At 50.1% G+C, this 20683-nt stretch overlaps 1 protein-coding gene across 2 annotated transcripts in view; it reads left to right on the forward strand.

Moving 5' to 3' along the window:
* Positions 1-20683, forward strand: part of WRN (WRN RecQ like helicase) — a 79985-nt gene that overhangs the window by 24612 nt on the left and 34690 nt on the right. For both annotated transcript variants that reach the window (XM_036765126.1, XM_036765127.1), the window contains exons 9-19: positions 931-1360; positions 4748-4828; positions 5270-5399; positions 7272-7347; positions 8566-8633; positions 8909-9017; positions 11173-11241; positions 12291-12373; positions 15066-15172; positions 15828-16015; positions 17285-17459. In XM_036765126.1, the coding sequence (XP_036621021.1) occupies positions 931-1360; positions 4748-4828; positions 5270-5399; positions 7272-7347; positions 8566-8633; positions 8909-9017; positions 11173-11241; positions 12291-12373; positions 15066-15172; positions 15828-16015; positions 17285-17459 (1516 nt within the window). The remainder of the gene's footprint in view (positions 1-930; positions 1361-4747; positions 4829-5269; positions 5400-7271; positions 7348-8565; positions 8634-8908; positions 9018-11172; positions 11242-12290; positions 12374-15065; positions 15173-15827; positions 16016-17284; positions 17460-20683) is intronic.

Below are 20683 nucleotides of genomic sequence, written 5' to 3' on the forward strand. Positions count from 1 at the left end.
GGTGGCACAGTGAGTAGAGCACCGGCCCTGGAGTCAGGAGGACCTGAGTTCAAATCCAGCCTCAGGCACTTGACACACGTACTAGCTGTGTGACCTTGGGCGAGTCCTTTAACCCCAATTGCCCTGTCTTCCCCAAAACAAACAAACAAAAAATGTTCACGTACCATTCATTTCTGGGAACATATGATTTAGATGTGGTGGTATTTTCTTTTTTAAAAAATAATTTTTTTTTTTGGTTTACAACACTGAGTTCCACAAGTTTTTGAGTCCCGAATTCCCCCCCTCCCCTCCCCCTGGATGTAATCTGATATAGGTTCTACATATGGCTGCACATTGAACTTGTCTTCCCAATAAACAAGTTATGAAGAAGAATTACAGCCAATGAAATGAACCATGAGAAAGATGAAATGAAATATCGTTTACAAAAGAGACCACATAGTGTGCCCCCATCTGCACGCAGACTCCGTAGTTCTGTCTCTGGGTGTGGCTGTCCTTTTCCATCCTGAGGCCTTTGGAGCTGCCTTTGCATTGCTGAGAAGAGCCGAGTCTATCACAGTCAGTTCTCACGGAAGCGGTGTGTCTGTGGCTGTGTGCAGTGCCCCCTTCGCTCCGCAGCAGATCATAGAAGACTCTCCAGGTTTTTGTGAAGTCCATCTGCTCCTCAGAAGGATGGGATTCTTAGGAAAAGTGAAATCGCGTCCTAGTTGTGCTGGTCTTTGGACAACCAGGGAGTCTGTCACTGATGCCTCTCTCAGACTTTCTCAGCTTTCCCTGAGCTCTGCTGGCCTAGCCAGCTGTCATTCACCTGGTGTTTTTATCAAGCTCTCCTTGCTTTGAGGGACCCCCTGTTAGCACAGAACCTTGATAGTGGCCATGCCTGTTATGTCGCATTAATCCTGTGATGTTTATCTCCCCCCACCCACTCTTTAGAGTTACCGAATTACTGAGGAGCCTTTCAGAAGACCTGGGAGCATTAAGGACTGCGCTGCTTGGGGCTCCCACCTCGGAGGGCCCCCTCGGAGACCCCCCGTCAGATGATGGCCCTGCAGCTGGAGAGGAGCCAAGGAGACTTGGAGAAGGGCCACGGGTCGTATCAAAACATGGCGAATGGGATGGAAATGTTGGCAACTCCATTGAATGTGGAGGAGGAAATAGGATGGACAATACAGTGGACCTGGCCAAGGATGGGTCTGAAGGTGGGAGGGAGGATCAGAGACCCCAAGAAACTGGGGAAAGGGTTTGCTTGATGTCTCTGGATGTGACTGAGTACGAGCTTCAGATGATGGAGCAGCAGGCGCGGGAGGAAGCCAATGAAGCCACATATGTGTCTGATCAGGTACTTCCTGTTACCATCGCTGAGGTCAGTGTGCATGGCCCTCCGCAAAGGTTCTCACGGATGTTACTTGATAGCATCCTACACATTAGGGGAAAAATAGGAGAAAGCCCTGTGCGGGTTGGCATCTAACTTAGTGGATATGAAGTTAAGGCACGCAGGCCGTGTGTCCACATCAGAACCTCGGTCTCGCCCTTGACCAGGTCCGCCCGCTGCCCTCTCCCCAGCTAGATGCCTTATGTCTGCACACAGGCAGGAGGTGATGGGCTGGGCTCCTTTTCTGTCCTGTTTTCTGTCAGTGTCTAGTCACCCTGTGTAACTGAGTCCTTGCTAGGCCAGCTTGTATGTCTTCTTGGAGTCCTCCTGTGACCTCTGCTGATGACCCTTGGATCACCATGTCGACAGAGGCCCTTTTGGGTGTTCACCTCTATTTACTTTTTGGTGTTTCTCTTGGTCCTGGTGTCTGCATTTCACAGTTGATTGTCTCCTCTGGTCTTTTCCTGAGGAGTATCTCTGAGCAAAGGGGCTGGGCCAGGGTGGGCCCTAGGGCTCCATGGGCTGCTGGGACGGGCCGGGCTGCAGCTTCCCCGGCCTTTGTGGTCAGTTTACTCAATGCGCTTACCACGACACCATCACCCAAAGATAGAGAGGTTCTTTGTCTTAGCCCCAGGAAACTTGCTGACACCGATGTCGGCTTTTCTCAAGCTTCAGATGGAATGTCCCTGCCTCTTTGTCTCCCTGAAAGCACGGGTGGTATTCATAATTGTGTCTTACTGCCTAGACTTCCCCCCCTCCCCATTAGAGGAGTTTCGGTTTCTCCGTAACTTGCATGATGAGATTCTTAGCCTCCAGGATCCACTATTGGTGACTATCACAGCGGCGTAGTCTTTAACTTAGAAAAAAATCTCATCTGATTTTCCGTTTTTTCCTCCAGAAGTCCTTTTTTTTTTTTTTTAAATTCCTGGAGCTTCTGTCTCCTCCCCGCCCCCTCCCGGCCCAGTATTTTTTCTGTTATTATTTTTAGTGGTTTGGAGAATCAATAGACATTGTCTAGGTCATTTGTACTCCATTTTCACTTGTTCTCTATTAAGAATTCAGAGTTCAGCAAGTATTCTGAGTGTTTGGTAACTGCAGTGATAGGTACTCTTCGTCATATCGAGTTGCATTTGCTTCTTTTCTATTTTCAAACTTTTCTCTTGCCAGAATTTCAAGAACAGTTCTCAGGGAGCCTTCATCTTTGGATAAAGAGTTCCGACCACTCCGCTTATCCAGATGTTTCTTGTTTAAGGACAGCTTTTCAAATGACTAATGACTCCCTAGGGTATAATTATTTATTGACACTAAAAAACTGTAAAAACCACCTGTTGTAAAACCGTTATTTTCAATGGCCGTTTTTCAGTCCTTTCTGTCCTTCTTCTGATGTGATTCTGGCAGGTTGTCTTTAAGAGTTGTGAGAGGTTAGTTTAAGGTGTCCAAGAGGGAAGGTGTTGAGCGATAGCAGGGAGTGATACGGATGGCATTGCTACAGGACTTGATGAAGAGGTTCAGTAAGTATTAGCCCATAGGCCAGCAGGTGCTTAGTGAGTAGTTGTGGGCTCAGCCCTGCGCCACGTGCTGGAGCTAGAAATACAGAAATGAGGTAGCCAGAGGCTCAGATATTAGAGCTGGGAGGGGCCTGAGAGGCCATCATATCCACCCCTACCCCTCCAGTTTTACAGATGAGAAGTTAAGGTGAGTAGCAGGGCCAGGATTTGAACCCTGGTCCTCAGACTCCAAATCCATGACTCCTCAGACCCAAAGAAAATAAATTTAGCCTCAGGCTCTGAGTCAGTTTGCTCTCTTTTTTACCCCATATCTGAAGCAGAAAATTCGAAGTTGCTGGTGGCTGGGGGCCCCTTCTCTTTGGGAGCTTCCATTCTACCAGGGCAGAGGCTGTTCTTGATCCGGCATTCATGGGAGATGCTCAAGGAAGGATTTTAGGGGTCCCTGAGCTTGAATGGAAAAAAATGACATCATTGTTTTCAGTACCTCCCAGTGGAAACTTAACATTTACTTCATTACTCTAAGAAAAGGTCCCTAGGCTTCCCTGGCGTCCCAAAGGGGTCTGTAGCCCAAACAGGTGAAGAACCATTGGATATGTGTGCATGTACATGCACCTCTTTTACGTTATTAGAAGGAAATGGGCAGGCTTTGGCAATTGTCATGAGCAAAAGGCATTTGAGGTGTTTTAAAGGTGTAGGGAATACAGGATCCTACCATACCGATTGCTTTTTGATGAGGAAAAGCCATTTGTCTCAGTAGAAGGAATGGCAGCCTTTCTGGCTTTCCTCTTCTCATATCTGGGTTAGGATCAGAATCTTACCACTTTGTATTTCCCATTCACCTTCAAAATTACTCTGTATTGACTTTGCATGTATTGTGAATATCCTTACTTATGTACCCCAGGTTTATTCAGTCAGTCAGTGAACATTAAGCTTTTACTGTGTGCCAGGCATTGGGCTCACAGTCTGATGAGGGAGATGACAGGCAACACATGGACAAGAGGAATAGAAGTTTGTGGGCCATTCATGGTTATGTGGGTAGGGGTGGAGAAATGGGCGATGATCCTTACTGTAGCTTATGGGAAGCTAAGTCAGAACTAGGCAACGTGCCTTTGTCCAGTGATCGCAGGGCAGTTCCAGGGTTCATGCTTCCCCAGTTTTTAACACCAGAGCTATCAAGCTCGTCATGTGGAGATGGCCCACTGTAACTCGGAGCGTGGAAGCGGACTTTGCTTTCTGTCACTGGGTCCTCAGTGAACAGCAGCCTGGCCTGGAGGGAACTCCTCTGAAAGTCAGAAGGATCTGGTTTTGTGTCTGTCTCTGGCGCTCGGCGGCTCTGGGATCGAGGGCTGGTGATCAACCATTTGCTTCCTTTTCGTTGCCCGCAGCAGTGGTCTCAGGTTACAGCATGCAGAGCTGTCTTCATGGTCCTTGATGGAGGGCATTTTCTCAGATGGGTTTTCCCATTTTGGTGAAATCGCTCATTCAGATCCATTTCTATTTGGGTGCCTGGCACTGTGATGGCGTATAGTAGGTGCTTAATGTGTGTTGATTGAATGAATGAATCAGTTTCTTACCATTCCACCGACACTTATGTTAAGAAACAAGACCCCGTATAAATCTTTTTTTTCGTAAGTGGAGTCAGTAGTAAATGAGTTTTGGGGCTGTGATGGGGCACAATGGAGAGAGCATGGGTCCTGGAGTCAGGAGGACCTGGGTTCAAGTACTGCCTCAGACACTTACTAGCTGTGTGACCCTGTGTCACTTCATCTCGATTGCCCCCCAAACCAGAACTAACAGTAAATGGGTTTTGCAGAGAAAAGAAAGAATGTTCTCAATTCAGATCACAGAATCGTTTGTTTTTCACCCCTAGGACCTGATTTCTGTGACAGACGCTCATGATGTTTCTGATGTTATCGAAAGTGATGAAGACCTGGAAATGCAAATGCTTAAAGTAGGTTCTGGCTTCTGACATTGCAGTAGAAAAGTGGCGGACACTGTTGTGAAGGGCATTTGATTACATCTGCCTCACAGAGGGTCCCAAGAGGGCCCTCCCCCCCTAGAGCAGCTGGCGTAGGAGATGCCGCATCTCCTCTTCATCTCTGTTCTCATTCCAGCACTTCCTCTAAAATTTGCCCTTCTTTGAGGCTTATTTAAAAAACAAATTGGGGCACTCAGCGTTTTTGCCAAGTTTCATCAAAAGCAGAGTGTGGGCCTAGAAGCCAAATTGTATGTTAACTCCCTTCTCAGGGATTCTTACGTTCTTCTCGGGGGCTGGGAAGCCTGTGATTTTAGGGCAGCCCCTGGCTCCTTGGGATCGGGCCAGCTCGTGCACCGTCTTGGAGCAGCCTCCCTCTGAGGGGGCCGTGGGGTTGGTTTGCTTTTCTTTCTTCAGTCTTTAGAAGACTTGGATTGTGACAAGTTGAAGCAGAATGTGTCAGAGCTGCCAGAAACAGACGGCAAGGCTGGGGCCCCTGCTGAAGAGGGGGACGAGGAAACTATTGAAGAAGAGGAAGATGAATGGGGTAAGGAGAGTGGGCTTGTCACTGTTGACATCTTCTCTGGATTGTGTGTGTTTGTGTGTGTGTGTGTGTGTGTGCGCGCGCACGCGAGTGTGTGTGTGTGCATGTGTATATGTGTGCACGTGTGTACATGTGTGTGTGTGCACGTGCACACGTGTGCGTGTGTGCATGTGTGTGTGTGTGCCTCCTTAAGTCTTCTCTCGTGGTTTCAGAGGTGGATGGAAGGCCCTCCTGAGGTAAAACTTACTCAGCCTACATTAAGGAGAACTTTTATCTAAAACAAAAAGGTGGGTATGGAGGGGGAACAGGAGAGCCCACCTTCTGTAGTGCTTGGAGGGTCGGACCCCACTTTGTGCAGCTGCCTTGTGAGCCAGGCAGTACCGATGTTGTCTCCTTTTTAGGGATAGGGTACAGGGCAGCTGTCTTCCAGCCTGGAGTGGGACCTTCGGCCTTTATTCTGCATCTTTCTCCAAGGCCACCCTGACTGCAGGCATTCAGAGCATGGCGCTCAAGGCATGACCCAGCATTCTGTCTTGCCTAGTTGTCTTCCTGATCTCAGTCAAAGGAGAGGCTTCATGCCCATTTCTCAGCCATATTGCCTGTGTTGTGGAGATGGAGTGAGATGGCTTTGTTTTCCAGGACTTTGTGATTTCAGACGTTGACGGGATGGAATGGGGCACGAACTTGTTTTCACACTAGGCATGTGGGGAGCAGGGCTGCCCCGCCGTCCTGGGAGCTGGCTTTGACTTCCAGCTCTCCCCTCTTTCTCTGTGTGTGACCTGGGGGCAGTTGCTACCCCTCTCTGGGACCCTGGTCCTTCATCTGTAAAGGAATCACACTAGGTACTTCTCAGGTCTGTGGCAGTTTTGACATCTTGGGATTCTCATGGAGAAGCCTTCCCTAATTCAGTTCATTGGGCTGATGGCGCACATGAACCAAGGGGGTAGGGGGACAAAATCCACAAGGCCCGTCAGATTCTCTTTTCATGTATGGGCTGTATGAGACCTGGGATGCTTGGTCAGAGCCATGCCCTTCTGGACCTCCCATAAAGGAGAGTGGGGCAGCCCCTCCCACAGGCACTGGTCGCCTCTTTGTAGGCCTGGCTGGGAACCAGGCCTCTGGAAGCGCCTGTTGATTCTTGAGTCACTTGGCAAAGTGTGCGTCTGCTCTGTGCTGAGCAGTGGGAGGTCAGGGGGGATCCAGTGAATCCCAGGTGTTGCCCTCACCTCAAGGAGCTTCTTGTCAAGTTGGGTGACAAGCCACCCGGAGGGAAAGATAGAGTAGCTGGTAGGTGTGAGGCTCCTCTCTGCTTCTGACCTTGGCATCCCTCTGAACTCTCTGGGTTCTTCTGGCTTCTTCCTCCACCAGAATGGAAGGATTATGCTGGCTCATCCACCAGGGCCTAGGCTTTATTACCTAGCGGGAGGAGGAAGCATCATTAAGTGTCAAGCAGCAAGTATGGACCTGTGTCCATACTGGGCCACACTGGGCCATTGTCTGGCTCTGGATAGGGGTGGCAAGGAAACCTTGAGGGTTTGGCCAGAGGTCCCCCTTGGGGGCTGGGAGGGTCCTAGATGATGACCGAAGCTGCAGCAGAAGGTTTGTGGTGGGGGTCGGGGCCTGGAGAGTGGACGGTCAGTGGGACATTGTAACTTTGACGCGAAGGCATTGGATCAGAGTTGTGTGATCCAAACAGCATCCCGTGAAGTCATCTGGCTGCCCCTTGGGAAGGGTAGAAGGTCCAGAGGGAGGGGGGATTTGAAGCAGAGACCAGATTTTTCTTTCCGTTTTGAAAAAAGGTTAAAAGTTACGTTTCCTCCTCTTACCTTAAAATATTCTTCTATTTGAACTTAAACTCAAATATTTCGTTTTAAGACCCCTCGTTACCGACACCTACGGCTGAGCAAATCCTTTGTCTGAAGACCTACTTTGGACATTCCAGCTTTAAACCGTGAGTATCTTGTTGCTTACCGCAATGAATGAGGACAAATGCAGAGAGAAAGGCATAAAGCCAGAATGTGGCTCATTTCCTAGGGCTGCTGCCCTCCCGGAGGTGCTTTCTGGCATGTTGGATTTTGGAAATTGAGGTTATTGCTAGTAAGAAGATGGGGCATTTACAGATACTAATTTAAAGAGAGGAATAATTTCAGTTCCTGTTTGTGTTCAGCAAATGTCTATGAGTGTCTGCGGCAGAGGCAGCTTGGAGTAGTGGCTCGATCATCGGGCTTGGAGTCAGGAAGACCCGAGTTCAGATTCACTTCAGACACTTGCTAGCCATCTGCTTTTACCCCCGTGGGTAAATTGAGGGCCTTGGATTTGATGGGCTGAGTTCTGTCATCCTAAGCCAGTATACCCCCCTCCCCGACATGAACAAGACACACACACACACACACACACACACACACACACCCACTCGTGTGTGTGAGTGACTGTAGACATTGGAGAGAGGGCCTGCTGTTGGGAAGAACACACTAACCATGGCCATGCTTCGGGGTGTAGGGACTCTGTGGTATGGGTACTCGGAGCGAGGGCAGGTCAGAGAGCGGGTCCTGCCCTGTGCCTTTGGGCTCAGGGAGCAGCAGCTCCACTTTGCTCTAGCTTTGACTTCGTCCATCCTGTCTGGCTGCCCTTCCCGTCGTCACCTTAGAGCATGCTCAGAGGTTTCTTGTCAAATACACTTATTTCTTATACTTCTCTGTGCTTCTCAACTCCAAAATGCACAAAGTTTAACCTGAGGTTAGGTATCGAGTATTCTGCTGGACTAAATCTTTCCCTTTGGGGAATGATCCCGAGGAGGCGGTCCCTCTGTGAATTCTCTGGGAGCAGATGGAAGCCTTTCTGCTCCCCCCTGTTCCTGTCCCAGGCATGCCAATTGTCACCCGTGCCTCCGGCTCCTCAGGCCTTCTTCCCTAAGCTCTCCTTGTCTTCTGTTGGACGTCCAGTTGTCTTGAATCAAGTTTTTACTCCATGTCAATCAAATAAAAAGATGCTTTAATGAGAAAGTCTGCTGACAGTGAATTGTGCTTGGGCTGTTATTAGACAGGCTCATCAGGGACCTTTGAAGCCAGATGTGGGAATGATGGGGAGTGACCTGGGTATTACGTGGTTCCCTGAGCTTTCCTATCACTTAATTAGTATCTGCTTTCCCCATGTTTTCCTCCCTCAAAAGGATGCAGTGGAAAGTGATCCATTCTGTTTTAGAAGAAAGAAGAGATAATCTTGTCGTTATGGCTACCGGTATGTCATGCTAACAGTGTCTCTGTATTAGAGTTATGTTTTAAATTGAAACTGCAGTGTGCTAAGAGCTCCTCCTTTATTGAGTCTTTAGACATGAATGCCCAGAGACAGACCATGGTGGGGGAAGGGGAACGGAAGGCCCAGGCACCTGTGAAGAGGCTCCCCTAGCCCTGGTATAGGGAGTGCTACGTCTGGGGTTGGTGATGCTGCTGGAAAAGCATTCCATGTTATCTCTTCTTGTCCTCTCTGTCTTGTGGTGGCCTTTTCATTGGAAGGGTACGGCAAGAGTCTGTGCTTCCAGTTTCCTCCCGTGTTCCTTGGCGGAATTGGCATCATCGTCTCTCCTCTCATCTCTCTGATGGAAGACCAAGTACTTCAGCTCAAGTAAGTCGGCGTTTGGCAGTCAGTGGCCTTGTCTCACTGCCCTTCTGGAGTTCTGTTTTCTTCCAGGGATGAAGCCTCTAAATGGAGTGAATTGTTGTAACAACAGTGTAAGGCCAATAACGCCAGCACACAGGAGGGCTGCTAGTCCCACCCTACTTGCCATTACAGTTGTCCCTTAAGTCTGCTCTGGCCAGACCTTTCAGAAAGGGCATTGCTCCCTGTTGATGGCAGCATGACCGTTCTGGTGTGGAACTGGGTCTCTGTGCTTCCCCAAGCCCTGCATCTTAGGCATCTTTAAGGAATTGTATTTGTCCTCATCATGTGTCAGATGTGTTTTAAGAACTGTCTGTGCAGGTTTTCTTCTTTCTCATTGGCCTTTTCCTTTGGATGTTAGTTAGATAGAGAGTAAGTGAGTGTTCTCTGTAGGACGTCTTTGAAAGAGGAACGTGTCATCCTGGGTAAGTGGCTCTGCGTTCTTTCTGTCACAGCCCATCTGAGGAGAATGTATGTTCATGTTCCTTTGTGTCTTGGGGACATAGCTGGGAGCAGAGGCAGTTGGAGACCCAGGAAGGATGTAGCATGGGCCATCTGCCAACTTGCTTCTTGCCTTCCTCTTGGGTGATTTGGGCAGGAAACGTTACTACCCCATCCTGGCCTCCAGGCCTTGGACAGGGTGCTGCACATGCAGAATCAGAGGCAAAGCAGCCCCTGCCTTCACACACCGTCTCTTCTGCTCTGTTAGACTGGAGTTCATTTCAAAACTTATTTTATTTTTAGCATCTTAAGAATGCATTCTTTTTAGAATGGTTATAATTGTGCTTAATTAAGCACCCTCCCTCCCCACCTTTTTTGGTCTGTCTTGTAGCTCAGAGGACTTTTTTGGGAAGGGGGGGCTGGGAGGCTCAAGTGTAAGATGAAAAAACAAAACAAAACCAAAAACCAGCCAGCTCCTTGCAAGTTGACCTCCTGACCTCCTCACTTCCCTGAAACTGCTCTTTCTGAGGCTGAGCACTGATGCCCGGCTGCTTGGTCTCAGGCCTCCTGATCCTCCATGGCGTTCTGTAGCTTTGGACACTGTCGACTGCCAGCTCCTCTCCCTTCCGTGGCCTGAGACGGTCCTTAGTCCTTAGACTGCTTTGTGCTGTCCCTGAGTCTTAGCCTGTTTCCTGTTGTCTCTATAGTGGCTTGCCTGGTGAGCTCACTTGCTTCCACATCATCGCTCCAGCCTTCGGTCCTCTTCTGAGCCCCCATCCAGTCTGTCTCCAGATAGGTGTCCTCTCAGTGCCTCAGTTGCTGCAGGTTCAAAGTGGAATGAATCTTGTTGCCCCCTAAAGCTGCCTCCCCTCCAAAGTATGGGCTGTCTTCTCCGTCGTCCAGGCTTGTGACCATGCGGTCATCCTTGATTCTTGCGTCTTCCTTACCCCCACGTCCAGAGGGCCTCTTCTCTTGGCTCCCTCCTTCTCACCCACACTGCTGAAATTCTTCTTCACTTCTCTCTTTTGGTTTATTGTAAGAGCTTAGTGATTGATGTTTTTGTCCAAGTGACCCCTCTCTGGGGTCCAATCTTCCCAAGACATAGCTCTAACCATGTGACTCCCCTGACTACAGATTTCCAGTGCCTCCTGATTACGTCTTTCATAAAATACAAATTTCTCACCTTGGCCTTTAGCGCCTTAGGTGGCCTTGCTCTCAGTGACTCTCTCAGTCCATGGGTTTCATCCAGATGGGACTGCTGGCCTCTTCCTGCATCTCACCCCCATTCCATCTCCTGTCTCCATGCACGAGACCAGGCTGTCCTATCCATAGAATGCCTCCATCCTCCCTGCAATCGCTGAGAATCTTTTTATGTCTCCCAGCCTAACCCCTCTGCTCTGATTTCTTTCCTGACCTTCCCCATTGGCCCCGATTGTTAGTATTCTGTCCCTCTGGAGAACGTCATCTTCTTTCTTAGCGCTGTGCCTATTGTGTGCCCCTCTGTCTCGGTAGGCCCAGCACCTCACACAGTGACCAGTCCAGGAAAAGCCCGTGGGGAATGTCCGATTGAGAGAGTGAATGAGCAGTTCACAAGTCACTGGTTCCATTTTCTCTCTTGGAGCCCCTCCAAAGGAAGGAGCCCCCTGAGAACATCCTTGAACTTGGAATTTTCTTCTTTCAGCATGTCCAACATTAAAGCTTGTTTCCTCGGATCATCCCAGTCAGAAAATGTCATCGATTGTGTCAAAGCGTAAGTAGTCTGTTTTCTGTTAATAAGTCCTCTTGTTTGAAAAACTTGGGTCATGTAGAGTGCGATGAGGCCTGGCTTTGACCCTTGCTTAGAGCCCAGGCCTTAGCCCTGGGCTGGCTTCTTCATCGTGACCCTCCCTGAGCCTGACCAGCTGTACCCTTGGGCTGGGTCATGCTGGGGGCAAGGCCAGGGCTGCTATTTGGTCACCTCCCTTTAATGACTTGCTATAGAGAGAAGCAGCTCTGGGACCTAGAAGGCGAAGGCTGTTATCTCGTGACCTCTGATTTCTTCCCTTGTGGCAGGTATCCAGCTCTCTCCTGGTTCCTCCTTGGCTCCTTGGTTCTTGGTTCCCCTGGGGGGTGAAGTGTATTACCTGCCTGGCTTCCTGTGGTGGCTGTCCACATCACTATTTGTGGGGGACCTTATTTTGGTTTGGATTTTTTTTTTTACATTTAACTTTGTTTTCAGTTCCAGATTCTCTCCCTCCCCATCCCCTTCCCGTGCCCACTGAGAAGGGAAAAGCAACAAGACCGCCTGGTGGATCTGTGTGGTCCATGGGGCATCTCCTAAGGGCATGGCTTTTTTTCTGAGCATGGTCAGTTCAACCTTGGCTGACTCTGCCTAGCTTCTGTTCTGCAGGCTGACCAAGGCCCCTGAGTGTCAGCCAACCTTAGACCCTCCCACCCCCCATGGCTCTGCTGCGAGGCCTAGGAGGTGACTCCCTGGCCTAGTGGGCTTTGCCACTTCCTTTCTGTCGCTCCTCAGACAAGGAGCTATAGCAGCAGCCCAAGGGGGCAGCGATTCTCAAATTCTCAGTGAGATTTTTCTGGCAAGGAGCATTGAGAGAGAGGGATGCAGTTAGCAATGGTACCTTAATAAATCCAACACGGTGATTACAGCTGATCTGGTGAGGCGAATGCCTCAGCGCTCGGCCACTGCCTTGGCGCTTGGCTGCTGCCTTGCAGCTCAGTCCCTGCCTCAGCGCTTGGCTGCTGCCTTGGCGCTCAGCCTGCCAGCTTCTCACTCTCCCTTCCTCTCTTCTGTCACAGGGGAGAGTACAGGGTTGTATACATCACCCCAGAATTCTGCATGGGAAATTTGGCCCTGCTAACGCGGCTCAATGCTGACCTGGGTAAGTGGCAGAGCTGGCTGACGTTCCTGTGTGTGTGACAAGGTGCCTCTGGGGCCTCAAAGGTCAGGACTCTCTGGTTGGGAGTCCAGGTGGCAGCGATACTCAGGTAATAGTTCTCAGGAGCACCTCACAATGAAAACCAAATGCTGAGAGAACCACCACGTTGCTGAAAAGGGGATTTCTTTGCTTGGAGAAAGTTGTTCGAAAGCCAACGTCTCAGGAGGCTCTTTTCGAGCCTGTAGTTTTTTCTTTTTCCCCCCATTTTTGGGTTATTTCGGGTCAAGTTTCCAGCAGACCTTCTTGGTCAAGTCTCCCTCTTGTTAGTTTCCATACTTAAGTAGGCTGATGAATGGCAGGCAACCAAACGCTGTATTTTCCAGACTTTATAAAATTTCTGTCTGTTGATTTTTTTCTGTGATCATTTGGTCTTAGATCAGGATCCTCAGCTGTTGGCTAGTCCAGCCCACTCACTGAAAGCGGCTGAACAGTTAGCCCAGGGTCACACTGGCCACAGCAGCAGAGACATAGTGCAGTCCTGTATTTCCAGGTACAGATGTCTCCATGCTTGTTGTCCTGCCATTGCTTGCCAGAGGAATTCTAGATGCTGACAGAGAGGTCTGCCCAGCAGGGCACGTGGTTCTGTGGTGCTGGTGGGCTCATGAGGCCTGCAGGAGGCCCATTGGGCAAAGGTTCTTCTCATTCCCATTTTATAGAGGAGAACACGGAGACTGCGGGACCTTGGCTGCCCCACTTCTGCCAGGGCCCTGTCACCCCACTGGCTGCTCCTGGCTCAGTGATGGTTTTCTGGCTGTAACTTATCTCCCCACTTCAGTGGTTCAGAGTCTCTCAAGATCTGTGATTTCATCTTCTGGGTTCTTGTTTAAGTGATCGCTTTATGCACATGACTAGTGGGAGACCCTGGGATTTGTGCATTGAGGAAGTTTGTAAAATGTTTTCAGTGAGTGCTTGATGTTGTACAAGAGTGGAGCCTAGGGAAGTGATTTGGGAAGCATTCGTGCTGTGGAAATGAATGCATTCAGAATGTTCCATGGGTCGCGCTCCAACATTTCACTAATTTACAATTTTAATAGTATATTCAATTGTTGAAGTTCCCCCAACTGTTTATAGCAGAAATAGCAAAAAAAAAAAAAAAAGTCTGCAGAAATGTGTTAAGGTTTGAGTGGATGAGCATTTATGAGACTTAAAGATTAGGTGAAGCATTTTGTAAGGGCCCATGATGCTTTAAGCGCTGGCATACAATAGGAAGTCTGTGCCCCTCAGGAGGTTACGTCCTCATGGGCAAAGGCAGAATGGGAAGGTGAAAGCTCGGGCTGGAAAGGGTCTGAGCTAGAGGGCTTTGAGCAGGTTTGTGGCCGGCCTCCTCTGGCAGTGGCTGGGTGACCACTTGTTGAGGCAGTTCTTGCCTGGGTCCTGGCTGCCTCTGAGCTTCCCCAGGTTGAGGGTTCACCTTTCGGAGGGCACTGTTGAGGCTGTTAGGAAAGACCTGAGGTGTAAGAGATGCCATCTGTCAGACAGGAACTGTTGATTAAATAGCTCCTACTGTGCTCAGCACCAAGGACACAGAAAGAAACAAAAGACAGGCTCTGCCCTCAAGGAACTTCCAGGCTAGGAAGGGAGGCAACCTGCAAACCCATGTGTAGAAGCCAGCTATGTTCCAGATAAGTAGGAAATTGTGAACCATGGGAAGGCGCCCCTGGGGTGGGGTAGATCCTCTCTGGGCCTCTGCCTGGAGTGCCTGCCCTGTTCAGGAGGACCCCAGGCTCCTTCCTGGCTGTCAGGATAGTAGGCTGTCTGTCCATCTCTGGGCGTTCAGCTGTGGGGATATGATGGGTGGCGCATGTTTGGGGAAAGAGCACGGCTGCCATGTCTGGCTGTGTGTTAACTCACTGAAGTGTAAAGTTACAATTATCCCTACTTCTGGTAAGAAAATGATTTTATAGGCTCTTTGATCTAGATCAGAGAGAGGCCCAAGGGACCTCTGCATTTACAGATGATGAAACAGGCCTGAAGAGGATCAGTCAGAGGCGAGATTTGAACGCAGGTGCTCCAACTCCAGATCCAGCCCTCTTCTCATTACCAGGGTCACTTGGGCAGTTTCATGGACAAGCACCATGAGGCCTCTGTTCCGAATTATCTGGAGTCTGTATCGGGTGGCAGTCCAGTAGCGGCTCCTCCCTGCCTGCTCTGCAGGTGCTCTCCAGCTCCTGGCCCTGTGTCCCACCAGGGACGGTTTCTCAGACCGGCCTGGTGCCTCTGGAGGCAGATCCCACTGGGCCCTGTGGTGGTACATGGGGCCAACCTTGTGATATCACCTGCCTTGTGATAGCCAGTCCAGCTGCCTGCAGCATCGCCATCAGGCTAGAATTTAAGGCCAGGATGGTGTGTGCAGAGTGGGAGGCTGGAGGCTTCCAGAGCCTGAAGGGATGAAAGCTGCGTCCTGGAGGGAGGAAGGGGGGCCGTCCAGTGGTTCACTTTGGTGTCTCCTTTGGTTTTCCTCTCCTCTGCTAAGTAGAAGCTAAGTAGTGACTTAGCTTCATCTGAAATGACTTGGGCTTGAACTGTCTCTCTATTCCAACTGTGGCACTGCGTCACCGAGACACTGGGTGAGTATTGAGGGCTGGCCTGCTGTATGCCAAGGTTCCCTCACCGGGGAGTTTCTCCCTCTCCCTAGGGATCACCTTGATTGCTGTGGACGAGGCCCACTGTGTGTCAGAGTGGGGGCATGACTTCAGAAATTCCTTCCGAAGCTTGGGTTCCTTGAAGACCACTCTGCCTATGGTAAGCCACTCTCAGCCTCAGGGATGGAAGGAAGGGTATGTCTGTGGAAGGTGGGCCTGATGGGGGGCAGGAGGCAGGGAGGGGATTAACTTCCCTCTGGCCCTTAATCCTTTCTCAGGAATTGTCTCTGGTCACTGGGGAGTTCGGCCTTTGAGCCTGATGCTGGTCAAACAGGCAGGCATACTGTGGATTTTAACTTAATCACAAGGGTGGAAGCCAGTTATTGGCCCACCATCAGCTGCCACTCACAAGGCAAGCAAATTGTGGGGGGGGGGGGGGAGACGCTGGCCTCCATTCTCATGAAAGGCACGTAGGAAATGGGTCTTGAGTTGTACCCTGGGCAGATAAGTGTCGGATGTCATGACCTCACTCTTCTTGACCTCTCTGCTGCATTTGGCATCACTGACCCCTCACCTCCACTTGCTCTCCCCTGGGTTCATGACACTCCTCTTTTGCTCCTGACTGTCTGCTGTCATTCTGAGTGCACCTGTGGGGGACCCCAAGGCTCTGTCCTGGCTCCTCCCCTCCTCTTTTCTCTTTTTCATTTTCTTTGTTGGTGGCCCCCGCTTCACATTCCTAGTCCTGGCCTTCCTCCTGGCCTTGTCGCCAGGTGGGCAGATGGCTGGATCTGGGTCCCATCTGTGTTTCCCCTCAGGTGCCTGTGCTGGCGCTGACGGCGACAGCGAGCTCCTCCATCCGAGCAGACATTGTGCGCTGCCTCAACCTGCGGAGCCCTCAGGTCACCTGCACCAGCTTTGACCGGCCCAACCTGTACTTGGATGTTGGGCGGAAGACGGGCAATATCCTTCAGGACCTGGACAGGTTTCTTGTGAAAAAGACAGGGTGAGTAGCAATTGGCTTGTTGGTTATGCAACCATGCTGGTAGACAAGCTTTTGGTACCTTAAGAGTTTGTCCTGCCCAGTCCCTCCACAGAGCTGTCTCTGGTAAGGGGGGTGGGGCATGAAGCCACTCATCAGCGATTCCTTTGGGGTGCTGTGGAGCCACATGCCTAGTCATGCGATGACAAGAGGGGGCCGTCTCCCAGCTCTTCTATTTGGTCCTTCCCCTCTCAGGTTGATTTTTTTTTTTGACTAGATAAAAGAGGCCATTCTCTGCCTCATTTCTTACCTAGCCTTAATCACTGAATGGGCACTGCCTCAGTCAAACTGAGACCTGTTAAAGACCTCAGCTCCCACTGCACCCTGGACCATCTCCAGTGGTCTGATCTATGTCTGGTTACTGGACCCAGATGGCTGTGGAGGAGAAAGTGAGTCTGGTGATCTTGCACAGCCTGGCCTCACTTAAATCTAATTCACTTGCATGTCATGGCACCACCTCCCTGATGTCCTGGTTCTCTTGGGAACGAACGACAAACACCAACAGCAAACTACTGACTTGCCCTGGTGGCCAGCGTCCTCTAAGTTGCCTGATTTCTGATACTCTATGGGCCTTTTGCTCCTCTGGCTTCCAGGGAAGCTCCGGGGAAAGTATCACTTCATGCTCAAGCTGGGCTTGAGTCGGCCTTGGGCTGAGGGCTCTTCTCCACTAAGGAAAAAGGGTCTGAGCTTGCCATGGAACAACGCCCAGAGGCCAGGACCCCTCTGACTAACTCATTCAACAAAGCATTCTTAGTGGTGCCTAGAGTTAGGGTCACAGGGACCTTGGAGAAGAGTCTTCATTTCATTTATAGGTCAGAAAGGAGTGAGCATTCCTGGATCCTACAGCAGCGGGCTGCAGGCCTGGGGTGTGGGCCTTCACAGCTGGCACTTCTCCCTTCCGTCGTCCTGTGTGTCCTCTGGGCTCTTCTGCTCCTCTGGCTACCTGCCCTCTGCACCTTCCTCACTCATCAGCCTTAGTGGTGCGAGTGGGAAACCCAGAGCAGGCACGTCTGTGACTTGGGTTAGCTTCGCTTCTTGGTTGAGCAAGAATGGAGGCTGTCATTTCATTTCCTTGGCTAAAATGAAAATTATTTTTGGTGCGAATAGTTCTTTGGTCTCCCTTGCCCTCCCTCGCCAAAGTGTCTTCGTGTGTGTGTGTGTGTACGTGTCTCCATGTCTATCTGTGTGTCTGTCTGTCCCCTATTTATATATTTTTTCCTCCCTTTATTTCAGATCATCCTGGGAATTTGAAGGCCCCACTATCATCTATTGCCCTACTAGAAAGATCTCTGAACAAGTGACTGCAGTGCTCCAGAAGCTGAACTTGACCTGTGGGACCTACCATGCAGGCATGGGGATTAAGTCTCGGCGAGAGATCCACCACCGATTCATGCATGATGAAATCCAGGTGCGTGGGCCGGATCCCATTCCTCTGGGAAGCACATAACACGCAGGTTGTTTGGTCGTTCCTTTCCCGTTGTCTCCTGTGAAAATGCGAATGAGGTTTTTTACTAATTCCAATGTGGTTTAGCTAGGAAGGAGTCCTCGGTGAGGAGCGTGGGAATTGGTTTGGCCCTTTCTTGGACTGGCCTGTGGGCTCTGGTCAGTCTGCTCATCGCTGCTGCCTTTCTGTCTGGAGCACTTAGGAGAAGGAGTGAGAGGAAGGGCCTTTGTGCAGCATCATGTCCTAGTCTGAGGAGGCTTGCCCTCTGGCCCGCCCCTCCATCCATTGGCTCCTATCTGACACACCTGTCTGTCGCAGGCCTAACGGGCTTAAACCATTCTGAGAAGGATCTCTTGGGCCAAGGTTTTAGAATGTGCTGGCTTGGCTGTTGGGCTTTTCTTCTGAGGTTCTTTGCTTAGGTCATCCTTTTATTTAAAAAGAAAAGAACTATAAAAAGTGTTGGGACAGTGGATGGCCCAGGGAACAGGAAGCCCAGTAGCCTTGGAGGCAGCCGTTCTTAGGCCTTGGGGTTTGTGGTTGTCTGCAGGGAGCACCTGCACTGTCTCTTGGTGTTGGGCAGTTTAGAGGAGCTTTTGGCTCTGTAGCTGTGGGGGACTCCAAGGCTCTGTCCTGGCTGCTCCCACCTTGGCCAGCTCTTTTCTCGGGGTGGCCGAGTCTCTGGCAGAAAGGGCGTCAGCTCATCCGGGTTGTTTCGGGCAGTTTAGAGGAGCTTTTGGCTCTGTAGCTGTGGGGGACTCCAAGGCTCTGTCCTGGCTGCTCCCACCTTGGCCAGCTCTTCTCTCAGGGTGGCCGAGTCTCTGGCAGAAAGGGCATCAGCTCATCCGGGTTGTTTCGGGCAGTTTAGAGGAGCTTTTGGCTCTGTAGCCAAAGGCTTTGTCCCTTGGCCAGCTCTTCTCAGGGTGGCTGAGTCTGGCAGAAAGAGCATCAGCTTGCCTGGGTTGTTTCAGCCTGACCACCTTTAGCTCTTGCCTTTCCTTGTTTGACCTTTTTCTCTTACTCTTAACTTAGGTTTAAAAAAATCTCGATTCCATTCTTGCGCTTCATCTCATCTCCCAGTTTCAGGTTCTGGCCTTGAGCCTCTTGGTTGGGACTTAGCTGAATATAAGTTTCTTGGTCTTAAGTTCTGAACTCGGGGTCTGATTTGGTCTTTGGTTGATGTTACCCTTTTTTCATTCCTGGAACTCCTGCCTTGGGACCCCCAGTCTAATTGGCAAGCCCCTCCTGGGACCCAGAATTTCAGGGGACATCTTCTTATTTTTTTCTTTTAAATAGCATTTTATTTTTGCCAGTTGTGTGTAAAGACAATTTAACATCATTTTTTAAATAAGATTTTGAATTCCAAATTTTCCCCATTTATCTCTCCCTTCCCTAAGACAGTAAGCAATTTGATACGTTCTGTATGTGCCGTCATGTAAAACATATTTCCATATTAGGCATGTTCTATAAGAAGAAACAGAACAAAAGGAAAACCTACAAGATAAAGAAAATGAAAATAGTATTTTTTGATCTGCATTCAGGCTCCGTCCATCTTCTCTTTGGATGTGGCCAGCATTTTCTATCATGAATCCTTTGGAATTGTCTTGGATCCTTGCATTGTTGGGAAGAACCGAATCTATCCAAGTTGATCTTCACACACTGTGGCTGTTACTGTGTACAGTGTTCTCTTGGTTCTGCTCGCTTCACTCAGCATCTGTTCAAGACTTACTTCTTTGCAGGCTTTTCTGAAATCCACCTGCTCAGCATTCCTTATAGCACAGTTATTCCATCACAATCATATACCGCAACTTGTTCAGCCATCCGCCAATTGATGGGCATCGCTGCACTTTCCAGGTCTTTGCCAGTGGCCATCTTCTTGCCAACTGCTTGGTATAACCTGTCAGACCAACGTCCCCCCTGGAGAGGGTGTGGCCTCTTAACCAGGGGTGGTCAGGGTGATCAGCCTTGCTTTTGTTTCTCTATGGCCACGCTGGGCCCACGGAGCAGCTCCTGGCCTTGATGTCCAGCTCTCACTCACCTCTCCTTTTCAGAAGGGGTTTAGAGGGACTGGAGGAGAACCCCCAACCCTCTTGTCAGCATGTGAGTGCCCATGTTCTGTTCCCTCTGAGCTTCCCCAGGAAGTGTCTTTAAAACCTGACTCTGGTTTCACTTAGCGATCCTGCCTCCGACGGAGACCTGCTGGATGAGAGCAATCTCAGCAAGCCTGAGTGATGTACGTGAGAATCAGAAGCAAGAGCCTTCGGGACTGGCTGATGGTTTGCATGATCCATGGCAGCACTGGCTGAGGATCCTCCTCTTTGTCTTCCTCCTCTATTCATTCTGATAGCTGTACACTGTGTGTCCTCCTTCCTCTTGGCACCTTGTTCTCCATCCTGATTTCACCGACGGCCGCTTTGATGAGGAGTTCAGACCTCTTGGCCCAGCTTGCTCTGCCTCTCGTGGGCTCCAGGATAGGTGGCTGCCACACACTGGCTGCTGAATGACCTTGGGTAGAATGTTTGGTGTCTCTGGCCCTCAGTTTCTTTCTTAGGTGAAAAGGTATCTGCTGTCTCAAGTGCCTCTTGGCAGTCCAAGATGTCATGGGATATGGGGTTGAGGCTATCACTAAGATTCTGGTATTTGGGCTCAACATGCTAGTTCATTTCTTCTCTGAATGGGCCTACAGATAATTCCTGCCTCCATGATGTCTTCCTTGTGTGGGGCGTCTTGGGGCTTCCATTATTTCCTCCAGGAGTTAGGGTTGGGCTTTTTGGGAGGTGCTGGATTCCCTGATGGTTTCTTGCTTTAAGGATTTGTCACTTCAGAAGGTGTGTTACTCTTCTTTCTCCTCCATTGCAGATTGCAACCTATCTGAAATAGAGAAGGGATTTGGGGAGCTGCTGTGATAGAAGAATTCATCCAGGGCAGCCCCCCTAGAGAGAAACCCTGTGGGCTGTCCAGCCTTCCCTGGATCTCTGGGTGAACCCCTTCCAGGTCTTAGAAACAAATGAAAGCAGAATCAGCTCCTGGGGACAGGAGAAGACTGTTGAGTCCTGTGGGTCCCTCATAAATTGGGCAGAGGATTCTTCTCCCCTGTCCCTGGAGCTGGGTGGCTGCTTGCTTGTCTGGAGTTTGCAGAGCTCTGAGTAAAGTGCTTTTGGGTCATAATGACTTTGGTTCTTGTTGCCTCT

This window comes from Trichosurus vulpecula, chromosome 6 (assembly GCF_011100635.1).
Source record: "Trichosurus vulpecula isolate mTriVul1 chromosome 6, mTriVul1.pri, whole genome shotgun sequence".
Classification (NCBI taxonomy): Eukaryota; Metazoa; Chordata; class Mammalia; order Diprotodontia; family Phalangeridae; genus Trichosurus; species Trichosurus vulpecula.